At 34.1% G+C, this 22,537-nt stretch overlaps 1 protein-coding gene across 7 annotated transcripts in view; it reads left to right on the plus strand.

The window, feature by feature from the left end:
• CPSF6 (cleavage and polyadenylation specific factor 6) overlaps positions 1-20,568 on the plus strand; it is a 35,142-nt gene extending 14,574 nt beyond the window's left edge. The window contains exons 4-11 of one of the 7 annotated variants that reach the window (XM_036458042.2): positions 1,114-1,259; positions 2,171-2,344; positions 2,474-2,584; positions 3,026-3,530; positions 4,889-5,004; positions 5,893-6,046; positions 8,448-8,640; positions 15,799-20,568. In XM_036458042.2, the coding sequence (XP_036313935.1) occupies positions 1,114-1,259; positions 2,171-2,344; positions 2,474-2,584; positions 3,026-3,530; positions 4,889-5,004; positions 5,893-6,046; positions 8,448-8,637 (1,396 nt within the window). In that variant the 3' untranslated portion in view covers positions 8,638-8,640; positions 15,799-20,568. Of the gene's footprint in view, positions 1-1,113; positions 1,260-2,170; positions 2,345-2,473; positions 2,585-3,025; positions 3,531-4,888; positions 5,005-5,892; positions 6,047-8,447; positions 8,641-8,719; positions 9,213-15,550 lie in introns of those variants that run through there. The other 6 variants (XM_036458044.2, XM_036458043.2, XM_045588236.1 and 3 more) reach the window with 6 other exon arrangements.
• The last annotated feature ends 1,969 nt before the right edge of the window (positions 20,569-22,537 follow it).

Consider the following 22,537-nt stretch of genomic DNA (forward strand, 5'->3'; position numbering starts at 1 on the left):
TGCTATTGAATAATGCCCCTATGAATATTCATGTGCCAACTTTGTGTGAACATATATTTTCAATTCTTCAGCATATATATAGGAATTATTGGATTATTGTTAACTACATTTAATTTTTTGAGAAACTGCCTGATTGTCAAAGTGGCTGTGCCATATTACATTCCTATCAGCAGTGTATGAAGGTTTCAGTTTCTCATCCTCACCAAGATTTGTTAATTGTCTTTTTTATTAAAGCTACTCTAGTGGGGCCCAGCTGGTATGGCTTAGTGATTGAATGTTGACCTATGAACCAGGAGGTCACAGTTTGATTCCCGATCAGGGCACTTGCCTGGTTTGTATAGCTTGATCTCTGGTATGGGGTGTGTAAGAGGCAGCCAATCAATGATTCTCTCTTGTCCTTGATGTTTCTATTTTTCCTTCTCCCTTTTTTTCTGAAATCAATAAAAATATATTTTAAAAGAGAAGCTACCCTAGTGGGTGCGGAACTGTATTTTACTGTGTTTTTGATTTATATTTCCCTGACAGTTAATGATGTTGAGCATATTTTTGTAGTGTCATTATTCACAATAACCAAAAAGTAGAAACAACTCAAATGTCCATCAATGAATGGATTTTTAAAATATGTTTAGAATCCATATAATGGAATATTATTCAGCCATAAAAATAAATTAAGTATAGCACATACTAGAGCATGCATAAACCTTGAAAACATGCTAAGTGAAGGAAGCCAGTCACAAAGACTAAATATTGTATGATTCCATTTATATGAAATGTCTAAAATAGGCAAATCCATAAAGAAAGTGGATTAGAGGTTGCTTAGGGTTGGAAAATGAGAGGAAATGGGTATGAAGTTCTATGTTGGTGTGGTGAAATGTTTTAAAACTGATTGTGTTGATGGTTGAAAAACTGGGAATGTGCTAAAAATCACTGAACTGTACACTAAATGAGTGAATTGTTATGTTATTTAAAAAGTTAAAGATGAAAGTTGAACTTGTATAATTTTAACTTAAAGTATTTTGTTTTCTTAGAGTAAATGGGGTTTAGGCTATTTTTAATAATAGTAACATTAATCTCTACTCACTTTCTATTTCCATCCCCTTAAACATCTTTTAGGTTTGCCCTTGTTGGTGTTGGATCTGAAGCATCTTCAAAAAAGTTAATGGATTTGTTGCCTAAAAGAGAACTTCATGGTCAGAATCCTGTTGTAACTCCATGCAATAAACAGTTCCTGAGTCAATTTGAAATGCAGTCCAGGAAAAGTAAGCAATTCCTCTGAGGCTTTTATTAAAAGATGTATATTTTTATCATTGTTGCTAGCATTTATTATATATTATTCTAGGAAAGTCACCTTAATATTTAGTTTTTTTGAGAATCCATTTTAGAAAGTCCATACTTTGCATTTGATTTAATTACTGGTTATGACTGTGATCCTGTGTACTGGAAACCTACTCGCATTTTTCTCTAGGTGTCACAAACCCAATATTATTCAACAGTGTGCAAGTTCTGTAGCCCTGCCATTCTTGTCCTGTCATTCCCATCCTAGAGAAAGGAAGAAACTACATTCTAATCCTTAGATTGAAGGAAACTTATGTGGATGTGTGTTATGGTGGTGGAGAAACCACTGATAACCAGAAAATATTCGTTGATTTCTGCTTGGCACCAAGACCTTTCACCACTTGGTAAAGTGACTATAGAAAAGATTTGCCATTGCCCACTTATGAATGCTATCACTTAAAGAGATAAGATGATAATTATGTATTAAACAGAAATTCAAGTGGTTGGTATTTTTTTTTTTAATGTTTTAGCACTCAAGGCTTAATTAACAAGAGAATGTTACAAAATTTAAATGATTTATGCTTAATGAAATTCAGATTTCTATTGGAGAATTTGGTCTTGGCTGCTGCAGAGAGTACTGTATTTTGAAAGTAACTCATATTTATTCATTGGAAATGCATATGTACCTGAATATTTTGAGACTTCAAAAGAACATAAATAAATGTGAATGTTTCCCTAATCAATACTTCTCAAGTAGTTTGGAAAGGCCCACGGCATCTGCAAATTAGTGTATAGTATAAATGATCTTTGAAATGTGGTTGTTTCTAATAATAATGGTTACATTTCAGAGAACTATTTTAATAAGTGCTATTTATGAGTATTTGGATATTTGCAGCTACACAATCAGGACAAATGTCTGGGGAAGGTAAAGCTGGTCCTCCAGGAGGCAGTTCACGTGCAGCATTTCCACAAGGTGGTAGAGGACGGGGCCGTTTTCCAGGGGCTGTTCCCGGTGGGGACAGATTTCCTGGGCCAGCAGGACCAGGAGGTCCACCCCCACCTTTTCCAGGTAAAAATTTTTTAAAAATTACCATGTGTAAAATGTGTCTATCTAATACCTCTTTTCCTTTTCTCTCTTTTCAAGTAATGCATTATTGATGTGACTTACTCTCCTTGTTATGCTATTTTTGGAATCCAGGAAATTTGATCAAGCATCTTGTTAAAGGAACTCGGCCTTTGTTCCTGGAAACTAGGATTCCATGGCATATGGGGCACAGCATAGAGGAAATACCCATTTTTGGCCTAAAAGGTCTTTATTTTTCTCCAAACTTGCTTGACTTATATATAGAATATTTACATCCGTCTTATTTTCTTACCTCTTAAAAAATTCTTTCAAGACAATTTTTCCTTGTTTCACTTTCTAGCTTGGCATCAGAGTAGAATATAAGGTGGGTGATTTCAATGTGAGAAATGTGTGTATGCTGAAAGATGGAAACTATCGCTAAGTATAATTATCTTTAGTATAAAGTTTTTGTTTTAATAAATTTTCTTAAGCATAAATTAAGGAAGTTAAATTTGTAAGGATATACTTTATCTTTGTAGTTGTTAGTATAGCATTTATCATATGGGTTTTATTTAACGAGAAAGAATCTTGGTCTATGAGTTATGCTTTAAAAGTATAATTTTGGCATGAAAGTTAAAATACTTTATTGAAGTGTGTTTTTTCTTTCTCTTTCTCTCCCCTTTATAGCTGGACAGACTCCACCACGTCCACCCTTAGGTCCTCCCGGCCCGCCTGGTCCACCAGGTCCACCTCCACCTGGTCAGGTTCTGCCTCCTCCTTTAGCTGGGCCTCCTAACCGAGGAGATCGCCCTCCACCGCCAGTTCTTTTTCCTGGACAACCTTTTGGGCAGCCTCCTTTGGGTCCGCTTCCTCCTGGTCCTCCACCTCCGGTTCCAGGCTACGGCCCCCCTCCTGGTCCACCACCTCCACAGCAGGGACCACCTCCACCTCCAGGTCCCTTTCCACCTCGTCCACCTGGTCCTCTGGGGCCACCCCTTACACTTGCTCCTCCTCCGCATCTTCCTGGACCACCTCCAGGGGCCCCACCGCCAGCTCCACATGTGAACCCAGCTTTCTTTCCTCCACCAACTAACAGCGGCATGCCTACATCAGATAGTCGTGGTCCACCACCAACAGATCCATATGGCCGACCTCCGCCATATGATAGGGGTGACTATGGGCCTCCTGGAAGGTAAGTTAGTATGTGTCTTTGAATGTAGACTTGGTATTTGGTAAAAGATATTCTATGTTCCATCATTGAAGTTTTTAAAAATGTTATTGCCTTTCCCCAAGTACTTAATTTTCTGTGTTATTTTCTCTTATTAGAAAAGGCGGTATGGTATGGTAAAAAGATACACAGAACAGGGTTGGGAATAATCCAGCTCTGCTACTTGCATAGCCATGTAATTTAGGGCAGGTTACTAAATCCTTAGAGATTAATTTCCTTCATATATATATATATATATATATATATATATATACATATACACACATACACACACACACACACACACATATATAAAATAGAGAGGAAGGGAGAGCTGAACATCAACGATGAGAAAGAATCATTGATTGGCTGCCTCCTGCACACCCCCTACTGGGGATTGAGCCCTCAAGCCAGGCATGTGCCCTTGACTTGAATTGAACCTGGGACCCTTCAGTCTACAGGCCATGCTCTATCCCGAGCCAAATCAGCTAGGGCCATATATATTTTTAAATATGTTTTTATTGATTTTTGTTTTTTAAGAGAGAAGTGTAGGGAGAGAGAGATTGAGAGTAATAGAAACATTGATGAAAGAGAAATATCACTCATCAATTGGCTGCCTCTTGCACACCCCCTAGTGGGGATCGAGCCTGCAGCTCGAGCGGATGCCCTGACTGGAATTGAAACAGTGACCTCTCAGTGCACGAGACATTGCTCAACTAACAGCCACGCTGGCTAGGGCTTCATGTACAATTTTCAAAGTTGTCAAGCTTTAGAAAATACTACTCATTATTTCTAACCAATATTTGCACTGAGTATCTTTTATTTTCCAGATACTTTTCTAGGATTTAGTGGCAAACAGCATAGTCTATAGTCTTGTCTGTCCTGAAATTCTGTTAATCAGACATTTATTATCCTTCAGTTGTGAGTTGGACCCTCTGCCTGGAGTATCCAAACGTAATGAAACCGAATTCTTGTCCTTGATTGCGTAGGCTATATTTTTTGCACTCAACATTTTGTGCGTGTATTCATCAAAAAATTTCTTACCTGTTTTTGTAAGAATTAAAAATGTCATATTGTAGATATGTAAAAATATCATTTCTGGCCTTCAGAAACACAAGATTTCTAAGCTGCTACTTCATTTCATCTGTAAGATCGTGATATTAGATAACTTTGCTTATTAGATTTGCTTTCTTAGTAGGAGAAAATAGCATGCTTCAATTTGAAAAATAAATACTAGCTCAAAGGCACTTCTCAAAAACAACCAATATAAATTGCTTAATATACTATTGAGACTGAGTTAGAAATCTGTTGTGTATGAGTTAAGGTTTATTCTGATTTTATAGGGAAATGGATACAGCAAGAACTCCACTGAGTGAAGCTGAGTTTGAAGAAATCATGAATAGAAATAGGGCAATCTCAAGCAGTGCTATTTCAAGAGCTGTGTCTGATGCCAGTGCTGGTTTGTGTATTTCTTTCTGTATTAATACTTATTTATGTTATTAAGAATGACCATTTATGTATAGTAGTTATTTATATAATTCTTAAATTATTGTCCGTCCTTTATTTAAAAGTTATTGAACAAAGCTGTGTGTCACAGTGTAATGGAAAAGCCCCTAATTTAAAATTTTTAGATGTAGGGTTAAATCTTAACCCTGTCATTTAATGACTGAGGCACCTTAGGGCTACTCATTTATTATCCTATGTAATAAAAGAGGAAATAAGGAGGGAATATGCTAATTGACTGTCCCACCTCAAAGATGGCGGCACCCACAGCTAATAAGTAGGGAATGTGCTAATTGCCATGCCCTCGAAAATGGTGGCACTCAGTCCCACCTGGGTAACAGTTGCAGGGCAAGACTGGGCTTGCTCCCAGGTGGCCCAGCTACTCTCTCTGCACCTGCCTCCAGGGTCCCTCAGGCCCCAGCCACCCAGGGCTGTCCAAGAATTGCACTGCCAGCAGTGGCAGCAGCAGAGGTGTGATGGGGCGTCACCTTCCCTTGATCACCAGGTTGCCTCCTGCCCCTGAGGGCTCCTGGACTGTGAGAGAGGGCAGGCCAGGCTGAGGGAACCATCCCCCCCCCCAGTGCATGCCCTGGGCTTCTCTAGTCATATTTACAAAATGGTAACCTTCTTCATATAGGTATAATAATAATAAACTGCTGATTTTATGCACAGAAAAGCCTTTTGCAAATGGTAAAATACTAAAAAACAAAACTAAGAAATCTCCTGTGGTCATTTTGAAGTTCACTCCTTTTGTAAAATGCTTTATACTCTTCTGCAGAGATGGTTTGGTGGTATTTTGAAAATGAAATTTATTTGTCTTCAATCCCTCTTCTTCCCCTCACAGGTGATTATGGGAGTGCAATTGAGACATTGGTAACTGCAATTTCTTTAATTAAACAATCCAAAGTATCTGCTGATGATCGTTGCAAAGTTCTTATTAGCTCTTTGCAAGATTGCCTTCATGGAATTGAATCCAAGTCTTATGGTTCTGGATCAAGGTAAAACTTTCCTGTCTCATTTCTATTCAAACCTGCTTACAAATGGGAAAAATATGTACTTTAAATAGGGCTTTGATTATGTTTACACTTGATCATCTCACTGTTTTTGTACTTTATATATTTTTTGTTAGAAGCCCTTTTCTTGAAAAAATATTTTTATTGATCCAAGAGGGAAAGAGAAAGACCAAGAGATATCCATGGGCTGCCTGCCTCTTATATGTCCCCTACTGGGGATGGAGCCCCGGGCATATGCCCTGATCAGGAATTGAATGGGATGCTGCTCAACCAACTAAGCCACACTGGCCAGGCCATGGCTTATGTTTTTCCTGCCTCAACTCAGTCTAACTTATAGCAGGAGTCTTCTCCCAGGACATTTTGTCAGGTTTTGTTATTTCTTTAATAGTACTTATTATAATCTATTCCTATTTATTATTAATTAATATTTCTTTTCACTGTACACATTGAAAGGTGGAAGGGGCCTTACCCATCCTATTCATCACAATATTTCTTCTAAGAAATTTCTTGGGGTGACAGATTCAAGTGTGCGATTGTATAAAACATCATCTGCACATTGCATTCTGTGTTTGTTCACCATCAAAAGTCTAGTCTCTTTTTAAAAATATATTTTATTGATTTTTTTTTTTTTTTTTTTTTTTTTTTTTTTTACAGAGAGGAAGGGAGAGGGATAGGGAATTAGAAGCATCGATTAGAAAGAGACCTCAATCAGCTGCCTCCTGCACATCCCCTACTGGGGATGTGCCTGCAACCAAGGTACATGGCCTTGACCGGAATCGAACCTGGGACCCTGCAGTCCACAGGCTGATGCTCTATCCACTGAGCCAAACCAGTTAGGGCTTAGTGTCCTTTTATCACTATTTATTTGATCCCCTTTACCTTCAAAATCCCCTGACCCTCTTACCCTTTTGGTAACCACATCTCATGGAATCTTGTTTTAAACATTTTAAGCCCAAAGTAAGCACCTAATAATGAATTTCAAATTTAGAATATAATTTTTAAAAGTATTTTAGGCAGCATACTTGGTTAAATTACCTGTGGGTTTTTTTTGTTTTGTTTTATTTTGTTTTGTTTTGTTTTTTAAGTGGTCCTTGGAACACTTCTTTTCATTAAGTAACAATGTGAATAGTGTCCCAATTTTTACTAGTGATCGTAATTAGTGGGTTTTCTTCTTTGCTTCCCACCACTCTTCTCAGCCCTCCCAAGAAACATGTCATTCCTAAGAAACTTTCTAATAATATATAACATTTTTTTTAGCTATAAAGGTAAAATAGATATTTATGTATGGGTTTAGGTAACCTGTGTTAATAGATGATAATTTTTTAAACTTAAAAAGAAAGATGTTTTTATTGATTTTAGAGACAGAAAGGGAGAGGGAGAAAGAGATAGAAATATCAATTGGCTGTTTCCCACATACCCATTTACTGGGGATTGTACCTGCAACCTAGGCATGTGCCTGACCTGGAATGGAACTAGTGTCCTCTTGGCGCATGGGATGATGCTCAATCCACTGAGCCACACCATCCAGGCAATAGGTGGTAATTTCTTATATTTAGGTCCCATTGTATATTGAGTGATTTCATGAATTTTATATCTGCAGAACTACCTTCTGTATGTTCTTTAGCTTGAAAAAGAAGTCCTTTGAAATTTTCTCTTTTACCTTTCTGTTTGTTTACTTAAGTTAATCCTCACATGAGGCTATTTTCCCATTGATTTTTAGAGAGAGTAGAAGGGAGAGACACACACACACAGAAACATTGGTGGGAGAGACTCGTGGATTGGTTGCCTACCACACGAGCCCTGACAGGGCTGGGGATCGAGCCTGCTATCAAGATATTTGCCCTTAACCTGAATCAAACCCGGGACTCTTCAGTCTGTGGGCCAATACTGATCACTGAGCCAAACTAGCTAGGGCTTACTTCCCTGTTTATTATTCAGTGAACAATATATGTCTGTTTTAGACTACCAGTTATAATAGATAAAACATGATGTGTGCCAGGTTCCTAATATTTGGGCATTTTTTAAAATGGAATTTCTAATTTATGCTTATAGGTATGTTTGTAAGTCATTGATAGTTCAGGATATCATAAATCTGAATTAGGCCTATAAAATGTTTTTGGCCTTAGATATTTTTAAATACTGGAATTATATCAAAGATGAAAATTTATGAAGAACCAGTATAGACTCCCACATAGGAAAAGGGAAAGAATCTCACAGCACAGCCGAAGCCAGTTTGGCTCGGTGGATAGAGCGTTGGACTGTGGACTGAAAGGTCCCAGGTTTGATTCTGGTCCAGGGCATATTCCTTGGTTGCAGGCATATCCCCAGTGGGCACTATGAATGCTTGTGCATGTGACACAAAAATTAATCCAGTAATTTTTTTTAGAAGACGTGAACGATCAAGAGAGAGGGACCATAGTAGATCACGAGAAAAGAGTCGGCGTCATAAATCCCGCAGTAGAGATCGTCATGATGATTATTATAGAGAGAGAAGCAGAGAAAGAGAGAGACACCGTGACCGAGATAGGGACCGAGACCGAGAGCGCGACCGAGAGCGCGAGTATCGTCACCGTTAGAAGGTGGGTGTTCCTTGACCTATTATATTTAGTATATGCATTATTAACAGTTATTATAACTCCGAGGCCATTGTTTATACAGTATATACCTACATTTTAAATGGTCCAACTACTTGTTCTGAGTTTAATCTTCTGGAACCATCTGAGACAAATGACAGGTGAGTAATGACAGGTAAATTTGACCTCTTATCTTTGAATATTGTATCGCTGAGTTTTAACGTTTAGTTTTCAGATTGTTAAGGATCTTAAGGAAGCAAGAAAATAATCAAGAGGACTCATTTTCTACTTCTAAAATCCAAAAATTGGAATTCTCTTAACCACATAATTTGCATATGACTTAAAATATAAAATAAAGGGATTATTTCATATATTCTTCATATATACATAAAATGTGCTTGGACTTTTAAAAAGTAAATTTTTAAAAAGTAAATTGTACAGTTTCTCTTCTGGAACTAACTTCATTCATTCATCCCTAAACCTTTAAAAAATACAGGATGGTTTTTCAACATTGAAAGAGCTTTTCTACTTAAAAACAACAACATAAAAAACCCCCAATTTTTAGTAAAGACACTTTTCCTAGCACCTGGTTTTTGTTTTTAAAAGAAAAAAACAAAACATGGTACTCTTTAATTTAATTTGCAAAGAAGATATGAAACTTACTCAATTAAAATGGGTTCGGGATACTTTATATATAGAAATTTTTAATTGTGTCAAATTATTCATCCCAGGTTAGAATAACCGTGAAATAATTTTCTTTGATGTTTCATTCATAATCATAATCATTGTCTTTTTTTTCCTGTATTTTAAAACTTTCTTGTGTACATTTTTTTCATAAAGCAGTGAGAGTTGTCTGTTTCTACTTCATTTTCATGTGTAATTTTATTTTTATATTGTGAACAGCATTTATTCATGTGAAAAGTGGGAGGAGGGCACTATAAATGCTTGTGCATGTGACACAAAGATGATTCTGTAAACAAATATTTTTTCTATATATGTTGATGGCATACTTGAATTAGACTAAAACTTATCTTTATAGGTATAACTACTCTTTATAGGTAAAACTTACCTCTATAGGTAACTACATAGTTATTTTCCATAATAATGGGAAACATTGAAAATTAAGTGATGGTAATTGTTAGTATTTAAACTGTTATGGACAGAATTAGAGACTTTATCAATGTATAATTTTGTGATGGAAGAGCAGTTTAATATGTTTTAGGAACTGATACTTTTTTTTGGTAATTTAGTAAATAAGCATGTCAATCTTATTTTTATGGTGCCTAATAATCTGTTGCATTATTTTAAGAGCTCTTTGAAGTGACAGCCAGTTTTAATACTTTTTCTTGCATTTCAATACCCTAACCCTGACATTTAATGACTTTAGGAGTCTTAGGGCATTTATATTTATCAAAATTTCAATTTTAAAATAGTCCTTCATGTATTGTATTATAGAACTTAATATAAATAATTCTCAAAATGTTTCTTTTATATGATGTAAAACATCTTTTTTTTTTTTTAATATATTTTATTGATTTTTTACAGAGAGGAAGGGAGAGGATAGAGAGTTAGAAACATTGATGAGAGAGAATCATCAATCAGCTGCCTCTTGCACACCCCCTACTGGGGATGTGCCCACACCCAAGGTACATGCCCTTGACCGGAATCGAACCTGAGACCTTTCAGTCTATCCACTGAGCCAGACTGGTTTGGCATGATGTAAAACATCTTTCACTTTTAAAATTAGGCTTATTGAAGTGGATAAATGTTTTTTGGATGAGTAAGAATTGAATACTTTTATCATGTAAATTTAAATATTAAATTTTAAGAGATACAGGTTTTGATACCCCTGGGTTGAACAGATATTATTTCATCTTATGAAAAAATTCTCAGTTTCCATCAATTGCTTAAGATAAATCGTGGCCAACTTATTACGTGAATGCTTATCAGCCATTTCATTTTATAGTAAAGTATAGGTCCTACAAGTTAGATTTTTAATGAGTTTTCATACTAGTTCTATTTAAACTAGCATAGTCGGCCAAGTAAACTCCTTGAAAAGTTCATTGTTGATTTTAAATACTTTTAATTAACTAACATTACATTCCAGTAATGGGTACACCTAACTAGATCATGCCTTGAATTTCGTTAGATTCAGACATTAACTGTGAATTGCTAACTTGCAAACTATTGTTGACATTTTTCTTAATCACTGATGTGTACCATACCAGAATCTTCATGTTTTGTTTGTACATTTATCAAAATTGAGTTGCAATATTGTTATGTGCCTTCATCCAAACAATATTTTTACATAAGCATTTCTAGTGCAAACATTTCTGTTTTTCTGGAATATATCGTTGCTATATACCAAACTTATTGTTGATGTAGGGATGGGAAGTGGGATTAAATATAATCAAGTGAAAAACTTTTAAAAATAAACAGTATCTGCACATTTAATCACCTTTATTAAGGTCTGTTGACCTTTTTAGAAGTTTTTAAATATGGGTCCTTTTGAGCTTTCAGGTAAATCTTAAATTTGACTAAATGGAATAAGAGTAACTTGGAAGCTGAAATGAATGTCAGAAAGTCTGTGTACAAATAAAATAATGTAATCTATTATTAAAATGGTGATGAATGCCTAAAAGAGCAAATTCTTAATTTAACTGGAAACATTATGATGTTGGCAAGCTGTTAATGTCTGTCTTATTTTAATTTTTTGTGTTTGAATTGTTGGTAATGTTAATTGCATTCTCTCATTTAAAAAATGTATTAGTTTTTCTAAAAGCATACAATATCTAGGTTTAAATAGATAATATTTCAGTGAAATATCAGTATTGTAAATTTTGGCATGTAAATACATTGTGCTTTATATGCTGTAATTTTTTATTTTTCAGACCACTCTGAGCAAAACAAAAGCATTTCAGTGTTGTAAAATTGTACACTTAGAGAAAAAATTTTACTTTCATAGTTACTTTCTTTTAGGTTGTATTCCACTTATTATTTCTGTTAAGAATTCAGTTTCTCTTTATGTACTGAAGAGTTGAAACCAAATTATTATTATTTTTAAATATCTTTTTACTGAAATCAAAGAGGAAGGAAGAGGGAGAGATAGAAATAGCAACAAGAGAGAATCATTTATGGGCTGCCTTCTGCATGCCCCCTACTTGAAACACAGGCATGCGCCCTGACTGGAATTGAACCATTACCTCCTGGTTCATGGGTCGATGTTCAACCACTGAACCACACAGTTTGGGCCCAAATTATTTTTTTATATACTCTTTATTCACCTTTCCCTGATAAATGAGTTTCACATATTCTCAAATCATTATCCATTTCTTTGATAAAAAATTTAAGCATCATGTATGGAATATGGGTTAAATAACCACTTTCTTTTTGCTGAGTGATTACTTCTGCCATAAATATAATGATCTTAAATGTTATGGCATAAGATTTAGGGCACTTTGCATTTCTTATTCAGTTTATATAGCTTTTCATTAATTTGGGGAAAACAGAGAGAGAGAGAGAGAGAGAGAGAGAGAGAGAGAGAGAGAGAGAAACATCAATGATGAGAATCATTGATCGGCTGTCTTCTGCACGACCCCCACTGGGGATCGAGCCCCCAACCTGGGCATGTGCACTTGACCAGAATCAAACCCAGAACCCTTCAGTCCACAGCTCTATCCAGTGAACCAAACCAGCTAGGCAAGATGTTTCATCTTAAGAGTGTTAATTTTAAGGCTTATGTGGAAATTAAAATTCTCTTAATTATCTGATGAATGATGCTGGTGATAATGAAATTTTAAAAATTATTTCTGCGACTCTCAGGTCATCTAAGGTCTGCCTTGTACTGTCCAGCCCTGTGTTTTCTTTGAGATTTCCTGTATATCCTTACTACTGCTTTTGGATATGCTAGTTCTCATTTCTTACACTCTAATTTTCTTTGCTTTTAGTATTATTTGTAAAACCTGTCTGACTACCAGCTGTCTAAAGTTCAGGAGGGTAGGAAGTGATCTCTTGAATGGATATATAGTATGTTTTTGCTCATTGTGGTCTAAGAATATGGTTGTTTACAAATAGTGTCCCTCTTTTAAAAAAAAAAAATCCATGCCAATGTGAGTGGCTTTGCTCTTTCCATTTTAATGTGGAATTTATTATCATTGTTTTAGTTTGTAAATTAGATGGTTTTGAATGGATATTTAGTTAGCATTGTTTAACAAGAACTTAATAACCAATAAAGGGCTAAGTTTGCCATATATGCTATCCAAATTTACTAATTTGCTTTCTGTGGTAGCATGTTTTAACTCACAGTGAATTCTAAATGACATAAGCTTATTTTGAAATGTCCATTTTGTGAAATTTTGAGGACAAAGCTGAGTTTTGTGGTAAAGTTCATTTCTACTATTTAGTGAACTGCCTAGATTAACATCATATAAAGGTTTTATAGTGTAATAAAAGGCTTTAGTTTAAATGAGGTAAGTACCAACTCTAAAGGTAGAAAGCCAAAAATATGAAATGTTTTGGTAGTAAGGGAACTTTTTGAAAACATCTACAGTAGACAGAATTTTGTATGATATATCTATGTCAATGCAGGAATGAATTTTATTTTTAAAATGATTTAACTTATATTTAGAGACTTCTTTTTTGTTCATTCCTCTCATTAAGGAAAATTTTTGAGGTAAAAGTGAATTTAATTGCACTGGGTTAATTAAAAGTGGTTCTCTAAAATTATAGCATTCTTTTAAAAAAGTATTTTTTATTTCAGAGAGAAAAGGAGAGGGAGAAAGATAGAAATATCAATGATGAGAGGGACTCATTGATTGGCTGCCTCCTGCATGCCCCCCTACTAGGGATCGAGCCTGCAACCCAGGCATGTGCCCTTGACCAGAATCTAACTCGGGACCCTTCAGTCCCCAGGCTGATCGATGCTCTGTCCACTGAGCCAAACCAGCTAGGGCATATTAGCATTCTTTAAATTAAATATACTAATGTAAAAACTTATAAAAGAGCCATATCAAATATACACTTGCATCTTTTACTTGACAGATGAATTTGCCATGGGTTTAAGATACTGATGGTAACAAATTTGCCTAGTTTCTAACAAACATTCATAATTTGAGTTTTTACTATTGACTTAATTTTACATTAATCTCAAAATGCAGATGCTTCTCTATTGAAATTTTATAACTGATAAAGCAAGTAATTGTGTGGCTTTGACATGAAAAGATTTGACCAAATGTTATTCTCAAAACAAAAGCATTGAATGTATTTGTCGCTTTTAAGCTTCTTTTTGATACCTTTGTTTATGTAGATGTCTACATAGAAATTTGAGACTATAATATGGAATCCGATTATTGGAAATGGGTTGTATTGCCTTCAAATTTGCTTTCATTTGGGATTGTATACTTTGTATTTCTAAATGGATAACTGTAAAGTGTTTAGAAATAGAAATAAAAACTGTTAGAGTATCCCCCAGATTTTATGTCTGTATGGTGAAATTGAGATACTTACTAATAGTAAAGATCTAACTATAAAGTATAATTATGCAAAAGATGAGTGCATTCGTCCTAGATAAAGGTGTATGTTAAAATTACATGAACGGAATTTTCTACATTAAAAGCAGTAAAATTCTCCATTGGGAGTGATGAATGATATAAAGTTGCAGTGTATATTATGATATTTGGATGGGTTGGTTGTTTTTATTTTGTTCACTGTGACCTTAAATAATTTTTCCCTCTTAATGATTCATCTCTCCCAGAATAACAAAAATATAGGGTGATAGCATTTTTTTGCAATAAGATTTATTACTTTTTCAGTAATCTTTTTTTTTTTTACATATATATTCCTTGTCTCTTTAAAACTGTACTAGTTTTTAAAAGTGCATTGCAAATAATAAAAATAAAATATTAAAGCTGCCTTTCTAGATTTTTTTTCATTAAATAATTCCATCAAAAGGTTCATCAACAATAAGATAAGGGTACTGTAACAGGTAACATTAGAAATGGCGTAATTATCTCTTTGAAAAACGAGCAAATAGAAACTATTTAAAACAAAAAGTTCAAGATTATAACATTGCTTTTTCCTTTTGCAGTTATATAATTTAGGTTTTTACTGCTAGGCAGTGTGAATGTGATATGTGTACTGATGCTCTTAAAATTCTTAGAGCCTAGTGGAGAGGATAGAACATAAATAAAATTTATAGTTTGATAGAATATTAAATACTCATAATTATACAGCAAAAATTTTTCTTATGGCAAAATATCACTAAATATTGTGCTCTTTTGCCTCTGATTATTGAAGTGCTCTTGTGGGGTTTATATTTTAAATAACTGATGTTTCAGTGATCACTTATCCAAGTAAATTGAATGGCTTTTTTGTGAATCTTTACTTGAAGTGTGCACATTTATGTATTCTTAAAATTTTAGTTTATCAAATTTGGTTTTCTTTATGTGCATTTTCAATGAAATTTATTGTGGATCCCTATTTAGCTTGTTTTTGGTTAGTTTATTCCATTAGATATTTAAATATATAGGAGGATTAGAGTGAAAGTAAAGTAAATGTTTTAAATTTGTATTATGTCAAAATTTGTACATGGATGTTATCTTTATTTAAATGTGCATACTAAGCTATATATTTATAAATTTTGTAACGTGGAGGACCCTTTGGTTGATAACATTTGCAGAAGTTCCTGTACACTGTCAAATAAATACAACTAATTTGTAAAATAATTTATTGCATTTTATATTCACTTCGCATTTAATTGTTAATCCATTCTATAGAATTGATATGTGTTTGGATGAAAATATTTACATTAAAATCAAGCATTGAAAAATTACTTTTGTAGTATGCATATTTTAGAAAATGACATGTTTCTAGCGTCACAGAAACAGTAGCTGCTATATTTTTTTCTTTTCTGTTTTAGTCATTAAATTTATAAGACTTAAGGTCCAAAAATAATGAAATCAGTATGTCTTCAAGTTTTAATCATCACATATATTGGGAACATTTCTCCACCACAAAGGCAGCTACTGTTTCAATTAATTCTTACTTTGTGTTAGAATACATAACAGTGAAATAGATGCACGACTTGTGTTTGTATAGTTAAGCCAGCGTTTTTCTGTGTATATGGGGAATAGCAAAATCTACATCACAAATTTTGACACATTACAGCTGAAGGAAGAGGAACACCTTCCAAGACAAAGCAGTCTTCATGAGGGAAACATGACGCTTGTCCAGCAGTTTGCTTCTTGTGATTGAACTGAACCTGTAAGGATTCATGGATAAAATGAACAGGAATAGATCTGAATAAAGCAAATCTGCATAAATGGTAACCAGTAGCTCTCCTTTTATTTTTTATGTTGCTTAACTGTTTTTATTTGAGGAAAACCTGTGTGATTTAAAAGTTATAGCTTTTGCAACTTTATTACTGGTTATATACTTTTTGGCTATTATAATGTGCAAGCAATTGAAACATGTCAAGTAAATGCTTGTTTTTATAGTAGTTTGTTCTTGTTAAAAATGTTCATATGATAATGTCTGTAAACAGCACCACTTTGATTACAATAGATGTAGTGTTGTAATAAACTGTTTAATGGGGCTGATGTGTAAAGCTGTTCAAGTTATTTGATGTTTACACCTCAGGGAAAGTCTTGTGTTTAGCAATATCTAAAGATAATGTTTTATGACATTTATACTGTCCTCTAAAAAGGCATTGCAATAGCATTTTTGGATATGCATCAATCTAATCTTGCATTCAGTGAATTAAACATACTAATTAAGTGTCTGTTGCCCTTAGTTTGATATTAGGATAGGTAATTACACGGACATTTAATATTTCTATATTCTGCTTTTCTAGCTCTTTTTACCTAGTTAGCTTGTGGTTTTGCTGAATGGTATGTAAACCTATAAACTGAAATTTCACAGACATAGCAATTCAGGCAATGTGTTGGGGTCAAAACAGTTTTGTGGTTTTAACATTTTAGTTAAAATCCATGCATTATTTGCTATAGTAATACAGCAACAGTACAACACAAATGTACTGAAATGCTTAATTGTAAACTTAAGGCATTGAAGAAATATTTTGACAATTTCTATTTGATGCGGCAATTACTTGTGGTTTTATATTGATAGTGCTAATGGTTAATTTTTGAAGCCATGGGCAGTGTAAATATAGTCATGCAGCAGACAAATTTGAGTAAAGAGAGCCTTAGTTTTATTTTCTGGTTACTATATAGATTTCTGAAGGGTATAATGTTTATTAACATCAGGTTGTATTCTCCCATGTGTGTAATGGGAGATTATAGGTAATCCCTATCTATCTCCATAGTTAAAGAATTCTATGTATTTTTATGCAACCTGATGATTCATGCTAGAGTTACTTAGTTAATCAAAGAATTTTCCCCCCAAATCTGCCTTGCATAAAGGCCCACAGTGTAAGCACTTGCCTAGCATATCTTTTTAATTGCAAAATTAGCATAGGCAGTGTCACCTTGATTAGTTATTTTATAGAAAGGTTATTCTGAATCACTACAGAAACTTGAGTGAAAATCCTTAAGCAGGTTATAAATTGCTTTTAATATTTTTAAAGTTTGAGAAGTTTTCTGATAATACACATTGGTTTTTTAAGAGTATCACCAAACAATGCTTAAAGTTTAGGTACCCTAGATATTATGTCATGTGCAACTGTAGAACCCTCCTGAGATTTGCACTGCAGTTCTTCACTTAATCTGTGTGCTGTCACACTAGTTCTTTCAAAATTAACTGTTTCAGATGATTTATACCATATTACTGCCAGTTTTATTTTAAAACATTTTGTTGAGTTTTTATGCATGGGATCATTGGTGTTTATCAGAACTCTTTGCTCTCAAATTCTTAAAAGTGTTTTATCTTGTTGAAATGCACATACCTTTTAAACGTTATTTGAGAGTTGTATCAAAATCGATTTTCTTGTTTTGTATATAGGTGGTTTTTCGTTTTTGTCATTTCCTAGTTTTTTATATTTTAATTATAATGTCCTAATGCAAAGTACGGACATAAATCTATTACAAGTGGAATTAGTTAATAGTAATCTTAAAAAGGTAAGTAAATATCCATGAGAATAAACATTTCTCTGAAAATTGTTAAAATGGAATCATAGAAATCGATGTTTGAACTTGAAATGAAACTGGAAATTTTATGCTAATTAAATCCTTCATTTACTTTCTCACTTTTTATCAGTGGAACCCTTTAATTGCTCATCTATGTCACTCTTCTCCCTACATGTCTTATCTCATTGTGTGACTTATTGCAGACAGTGTGAGTGTACTAGAATTAATTGCTACTATTTCATTATTTTTTAAGTGTCATCAGAAGTAAATAACTTTGGTTTTACTAATTAAATTTCACAGTCTTGTTCTGCCTGATAACATATGAATGTACAGATGTAAAGGTGAAAATTTCAATCCTTGTTTTATTCATAATCTTTCTGTTGTCTATGGGCTGATGTGATTTGAAAGAAACAAAATTTATGTATAAAAACAATCCAAAGAGATAAATCTTGATTTACATAGACACACAAAAAAAAAAAAAACAGTGTGTGTGTCCATAGACCCTTCAATTTTTTCTTAGTTACAGTGGATATGAAAACAAATCTGAGTTTAATTTTAAACCACAGCATTTATTAATGCTATGCAACCACATTCCTTTTAGTTAGTAAAGTTATGTGTGTGATGACAGCACCTGAATAGTATTGCTTCTTGAAACAACACTTTGAATTGAAGTGTGCTGCTTTTAGTTAAAGGACATTTGTTGTAGAAAAGATATTCCAGTTTATTTTGTCAGTTTTGATAAGCAAGATTTGGACTATGTTGAGGTGGTTGGTGATCATAGTTTAGTTCATCTAATGTTCCCTTTACCTCAGATATTCTTAAGCAGTTAACTACAATTTGGAGTTCACAAGTAACTTATGGATTGTAGCTTAAAGTATTTTTTTAATTTAATTCTCCTATGGAGAACATTGCGTTTTTGTTTTTAAATTAGTTTAAGTTCAGTTCTTAAACACAGGTTTTAATGTTGAATAACATTTTATAGTGAAGGGGGAAATTGTTGGAAGGGTAAAGACTTTCCCTTACGTATTTAAATGTGCCAATAATTAAATAAATACATACTGTTTTGTACAATGAGATGCTACTACAAGACTTTCTGTTGGAGTGCTCTCGACATTTTGTGTTTTTTGTGTTTTGTTTTTTTTTTACCTGAATGATGTTTGCATTTTCTGTATCTTATAAGATGGCCCCAATTTTGTGTTTAAGGTTCAGCTTGTTATTTTTAGAGGAAGTTTATGTTTTGATTCTTTACCAAGAATATAGTATTAAAGTTCTTGGCACTTTGCAGATACCTACCCTTTAAATTTTAATCCATTAAGTTCATTTGCATCCCATAGCCATCTGTAAATGTTTCCCACAGTTGTATGTACTTAATTGCACGCTTATCCATTGTACATATCTGATATTTTTGTGCTAAAATACATTAAGTGGGGATTTTGCATTCTATTTTTCTGTTCTTAAAGTGTGTGTGGTGGTGTTTTATTTTTATTTTTTTACATTAATTTTCCGTTTAAACACTGGTGTATTTTTTTTTTTTTTTTTCAACTTGACTCTTAGAAGCCTTAGACTAATTTTTAAATAAATACTCAACCAAAAATTATAAATTTATTAAAATGTGGCCTTACATATAGCATTCTTTGTGTAGTAATATGATTGTTTTAATTTAGAGAGATCAGAAGATTCAGGATTAACGTTTCATTAAATTGAAATAGAAAATGTGCTTAAATGTCTAGGCTTCTGGGAGGAAGTTCTTATACTCTTCTTTCTTGGCATTAGAAAGAAGCAATATGAACTTCTATGAATATTCAAAATATTAAGGCAATTGTATCCTGTTCAGATTAATTTAGATTTGTCTTAACCAATGTTTTTTTTTTTAAATTTCAGGTTTTTGGCAATCACTTTGAGTATTCAGCTAGTACGGTTTTTAAAGTTTTTAAAACTTCCTGCTATATTAAAATTGTAATGGGAGACTTTTAAAATATTAGGTAGAATTTTATTGAAATCACACAAATTTTAAAATGTTTTCTGCGGATAGTATGTACTACAGAGAGTTTTCCATTCCATGTGTGAGTAGTATTCCAAAACTCTGCCATGGTTGTAAATGTTTTACATTAATTTCATAATTAGACTCAAATGAAAGTAAACATTTCATTTTGAAGATTTTTCTTGTTACATTGTTACTATGTAACACTTCTCAGCATTTTGTAAGTTATTTTAAAATACAATGGTGGATTCATGTTTATTTTTTTATGTTGAAAATTGAAGTACTCAGGTGGTATTTAATGGGAAAGGAATTTTTGGGGTAATAGTGTATTCTAAGGAATGCATCTATAACATTGATGACTTTAGCCTTAAAACAGGTCTATTATTCCTTCTTCCTCTTCATCCATTGGTATGTTAGCAAAGTAGTTTACAGCCTTGTACAGCCTTACAAAGTTGTTTCACAATTTTGATGGAAAGACCTTAACAAAATTATTGTATCATATTCCAGTATCCATGGTTTGTAAATAATTTGTCTAATACCAGAAGGCCAAAGATAGTCTTGAAATTTTAGCTATTGAGACTCTATGGTGACTTCACACAATAAGGTTTCTGTGCAAAAGGTAAGGTAATCAAATGACATATTTTTGGTGTCCATGATAACTAGACTTCCATATTTGCTTCTACTAGAAAGTTCATTCCATTTTATTAAAGTGTAATTGCAATTTTGTGTTTAATGTTTACTTTCTGTCTTTTTTTTCTTTAGCATTTAGGTGATTGTTCAGCAGTTTACTATATGGCCATTGTTGGCCTTAAACTGCATTAGTAACAAGCATGGTATTTATCTTGTATTGAAAATAAACCAGTTTTTATAATACTTTGCAGTTTGTTCTTTTTGCTTGATTTATAATTTATTAACCATTGTATAATGGTTTGAAGAATTTTTATCTATTGGCCATTCTATCCTATATAATAAAAGGCTAATATGCAAATTGATCAAATGGCAGAACCACCAGTCACTGTGACGTGCACTGACCACTGGGTGGGTGGGGGGTGCAGATGCTCAACACAGGAGCTGCCCCCTGGTGGTTATTGTGTTCCCACCAGGAGTGCTGCTCAGCAGCCGTGGCTGGAGCCTCTCCCACCTCCGAAGCAGTCACATTCTGCCAGGGCTCCTGTGAAAGCACAGGCCTGGCTGAGGGAATCCCAACCCCCGAGTGGATGAATTTTGTGCACTGGGCCTCTAGTGTGCAATATAACAAAGGTCAGACTTTTTGTCTTTAAGCCAGCCTCCTAGATAAGTGATTTATTTTCATCTGTATTGGCATTTGGTGGTCCTTAAAGCAATGGTATCTGACTGAAATGAAGATTTAGAAACCTAAAAGATTTCAGGGCTCTTTTGTCAAATATAAAGTTCAATAAACATTTCTTGAGTTTTTTATTTATATATAGTTGATTTTTTACAGAGAAGAAGGAAGAGGGATAGGGAGTTAGAAACAATCAGCTGCCTCATACATACCCCTTACTAAGGATATGCCCACAACCAAGTTTACATGCCCTTGATCAAAATCGAACCTGGGACCCTTCAGTCCGCGGGCCAAAGCTCTAACCACTGAACCCAACTAGTTAGAGCCATTTGTCTAGTTTTACGTGATTATTAATCTTCCTAGATTTTAACCAAATAAATGTAGAACAGCAAAAACATTTCACCAGCGAGCTTGAAGGTAATATAGAATACTTTTTTTTAAAACTTTTTTTTAAAATATATTTTATTGATTTTGTACAGAGAGGAAGGGAGAGAGCTAGAAACATCGATGAGAGAGAGTCATCGATCAGCTGCCTCTTGCACACCCCCTACTGGGGATGTGCCCGCAACCAAGGTACATGCCCTTGACTGGAATCGAACCTGGGTCCCTTTAATCCCCAAGTCGATTCTCTATCCATTGAGCCAAAACGGTTTCGGCAATATAGAATACTTTTAAAACATTTTTATTTCAGTGCATGACCCATGGCTTCAGAGAATAGTGTGGTCAAGGGCTGGGGCAGAGGACAGGGCAGGCTAGAAGGAGTCATGGGATAAAAGGGAACGTGTAATTTAACAATAAAGATTAGAAAATTTGTGATTTCAGTGAGGTTTTTTTCAGTGCTGTGTATTATAATGCAGGCCCCAAATTTCTTAAAATTGTTTCAAAGTATGTTCAAGGTGAAATGACCATGAGAAATAACAAATTATCATTATAGGGATTCTTTTCCATATTCCAATTCAAATTGTGGTTCAGGTTTTGTTAGTTTTTCTCTATAATTTTTTGTTATATATTTACATTTTTAAGAAGATTCCATTCATTGAGATTGAATTAATTGAAACTCTTTGAAAGAAAAGATTATTAGGGCCCTAGACTGAAGGGTCTAGGGCCCCATAGACTGAAGGGTCCCCTGATTCTGGTCAAGGACACATACCTTGGTTGTAAGCTCCATCCTGGCGTAAGGGGCTGGGGTGGGGAGCATGCAGGAGGTAGCCAAATATATGTCTCATGTTGATGTTTTTCTTCTACTCTCTTAAAAGTGGGATTAATAAAAAAGATTATTACTAATCTTTAAGGCAGATGCCACACAAAATTTCATGAGTCAACAGTGGATAGTGTCCCAGGTTTGATTCTAGTCAAGGGCATGTACCCTGGTTTCGGGCATATCCCCAATAAGGTGTGTGCAGGAGGCAGCTGATCGATGTTTTTCTTTCATTGATGTTTCTACCTCCCTCTCCCTCTCTGTAAAATATCAATGAAATATATATTTTTTTATAAAGTCAGTCAAGGCCTGATTTAGTATAAGGGTTTTTCTTTTGAAGG

Source organism: Pipistrellus kuhlii, unplaced genomic scaffold (genome assembly GCF_014108245.1).
Source record: "Pipistrellus kuhlii isolate mPipKuh1 unplaced genomic scaffold, mPipKuh1.p scaffold_m20_p_3, whole genome shotgun sequence".
In the NCBI taxonomy this organism is placed as follows: domain Eukaryota; kingdom Metazoa; phylum Chordata; class Mammalia; order Chiroptera; family Vespertilionidae; genus Pipistrellus; species Pipistrellus kuhlii.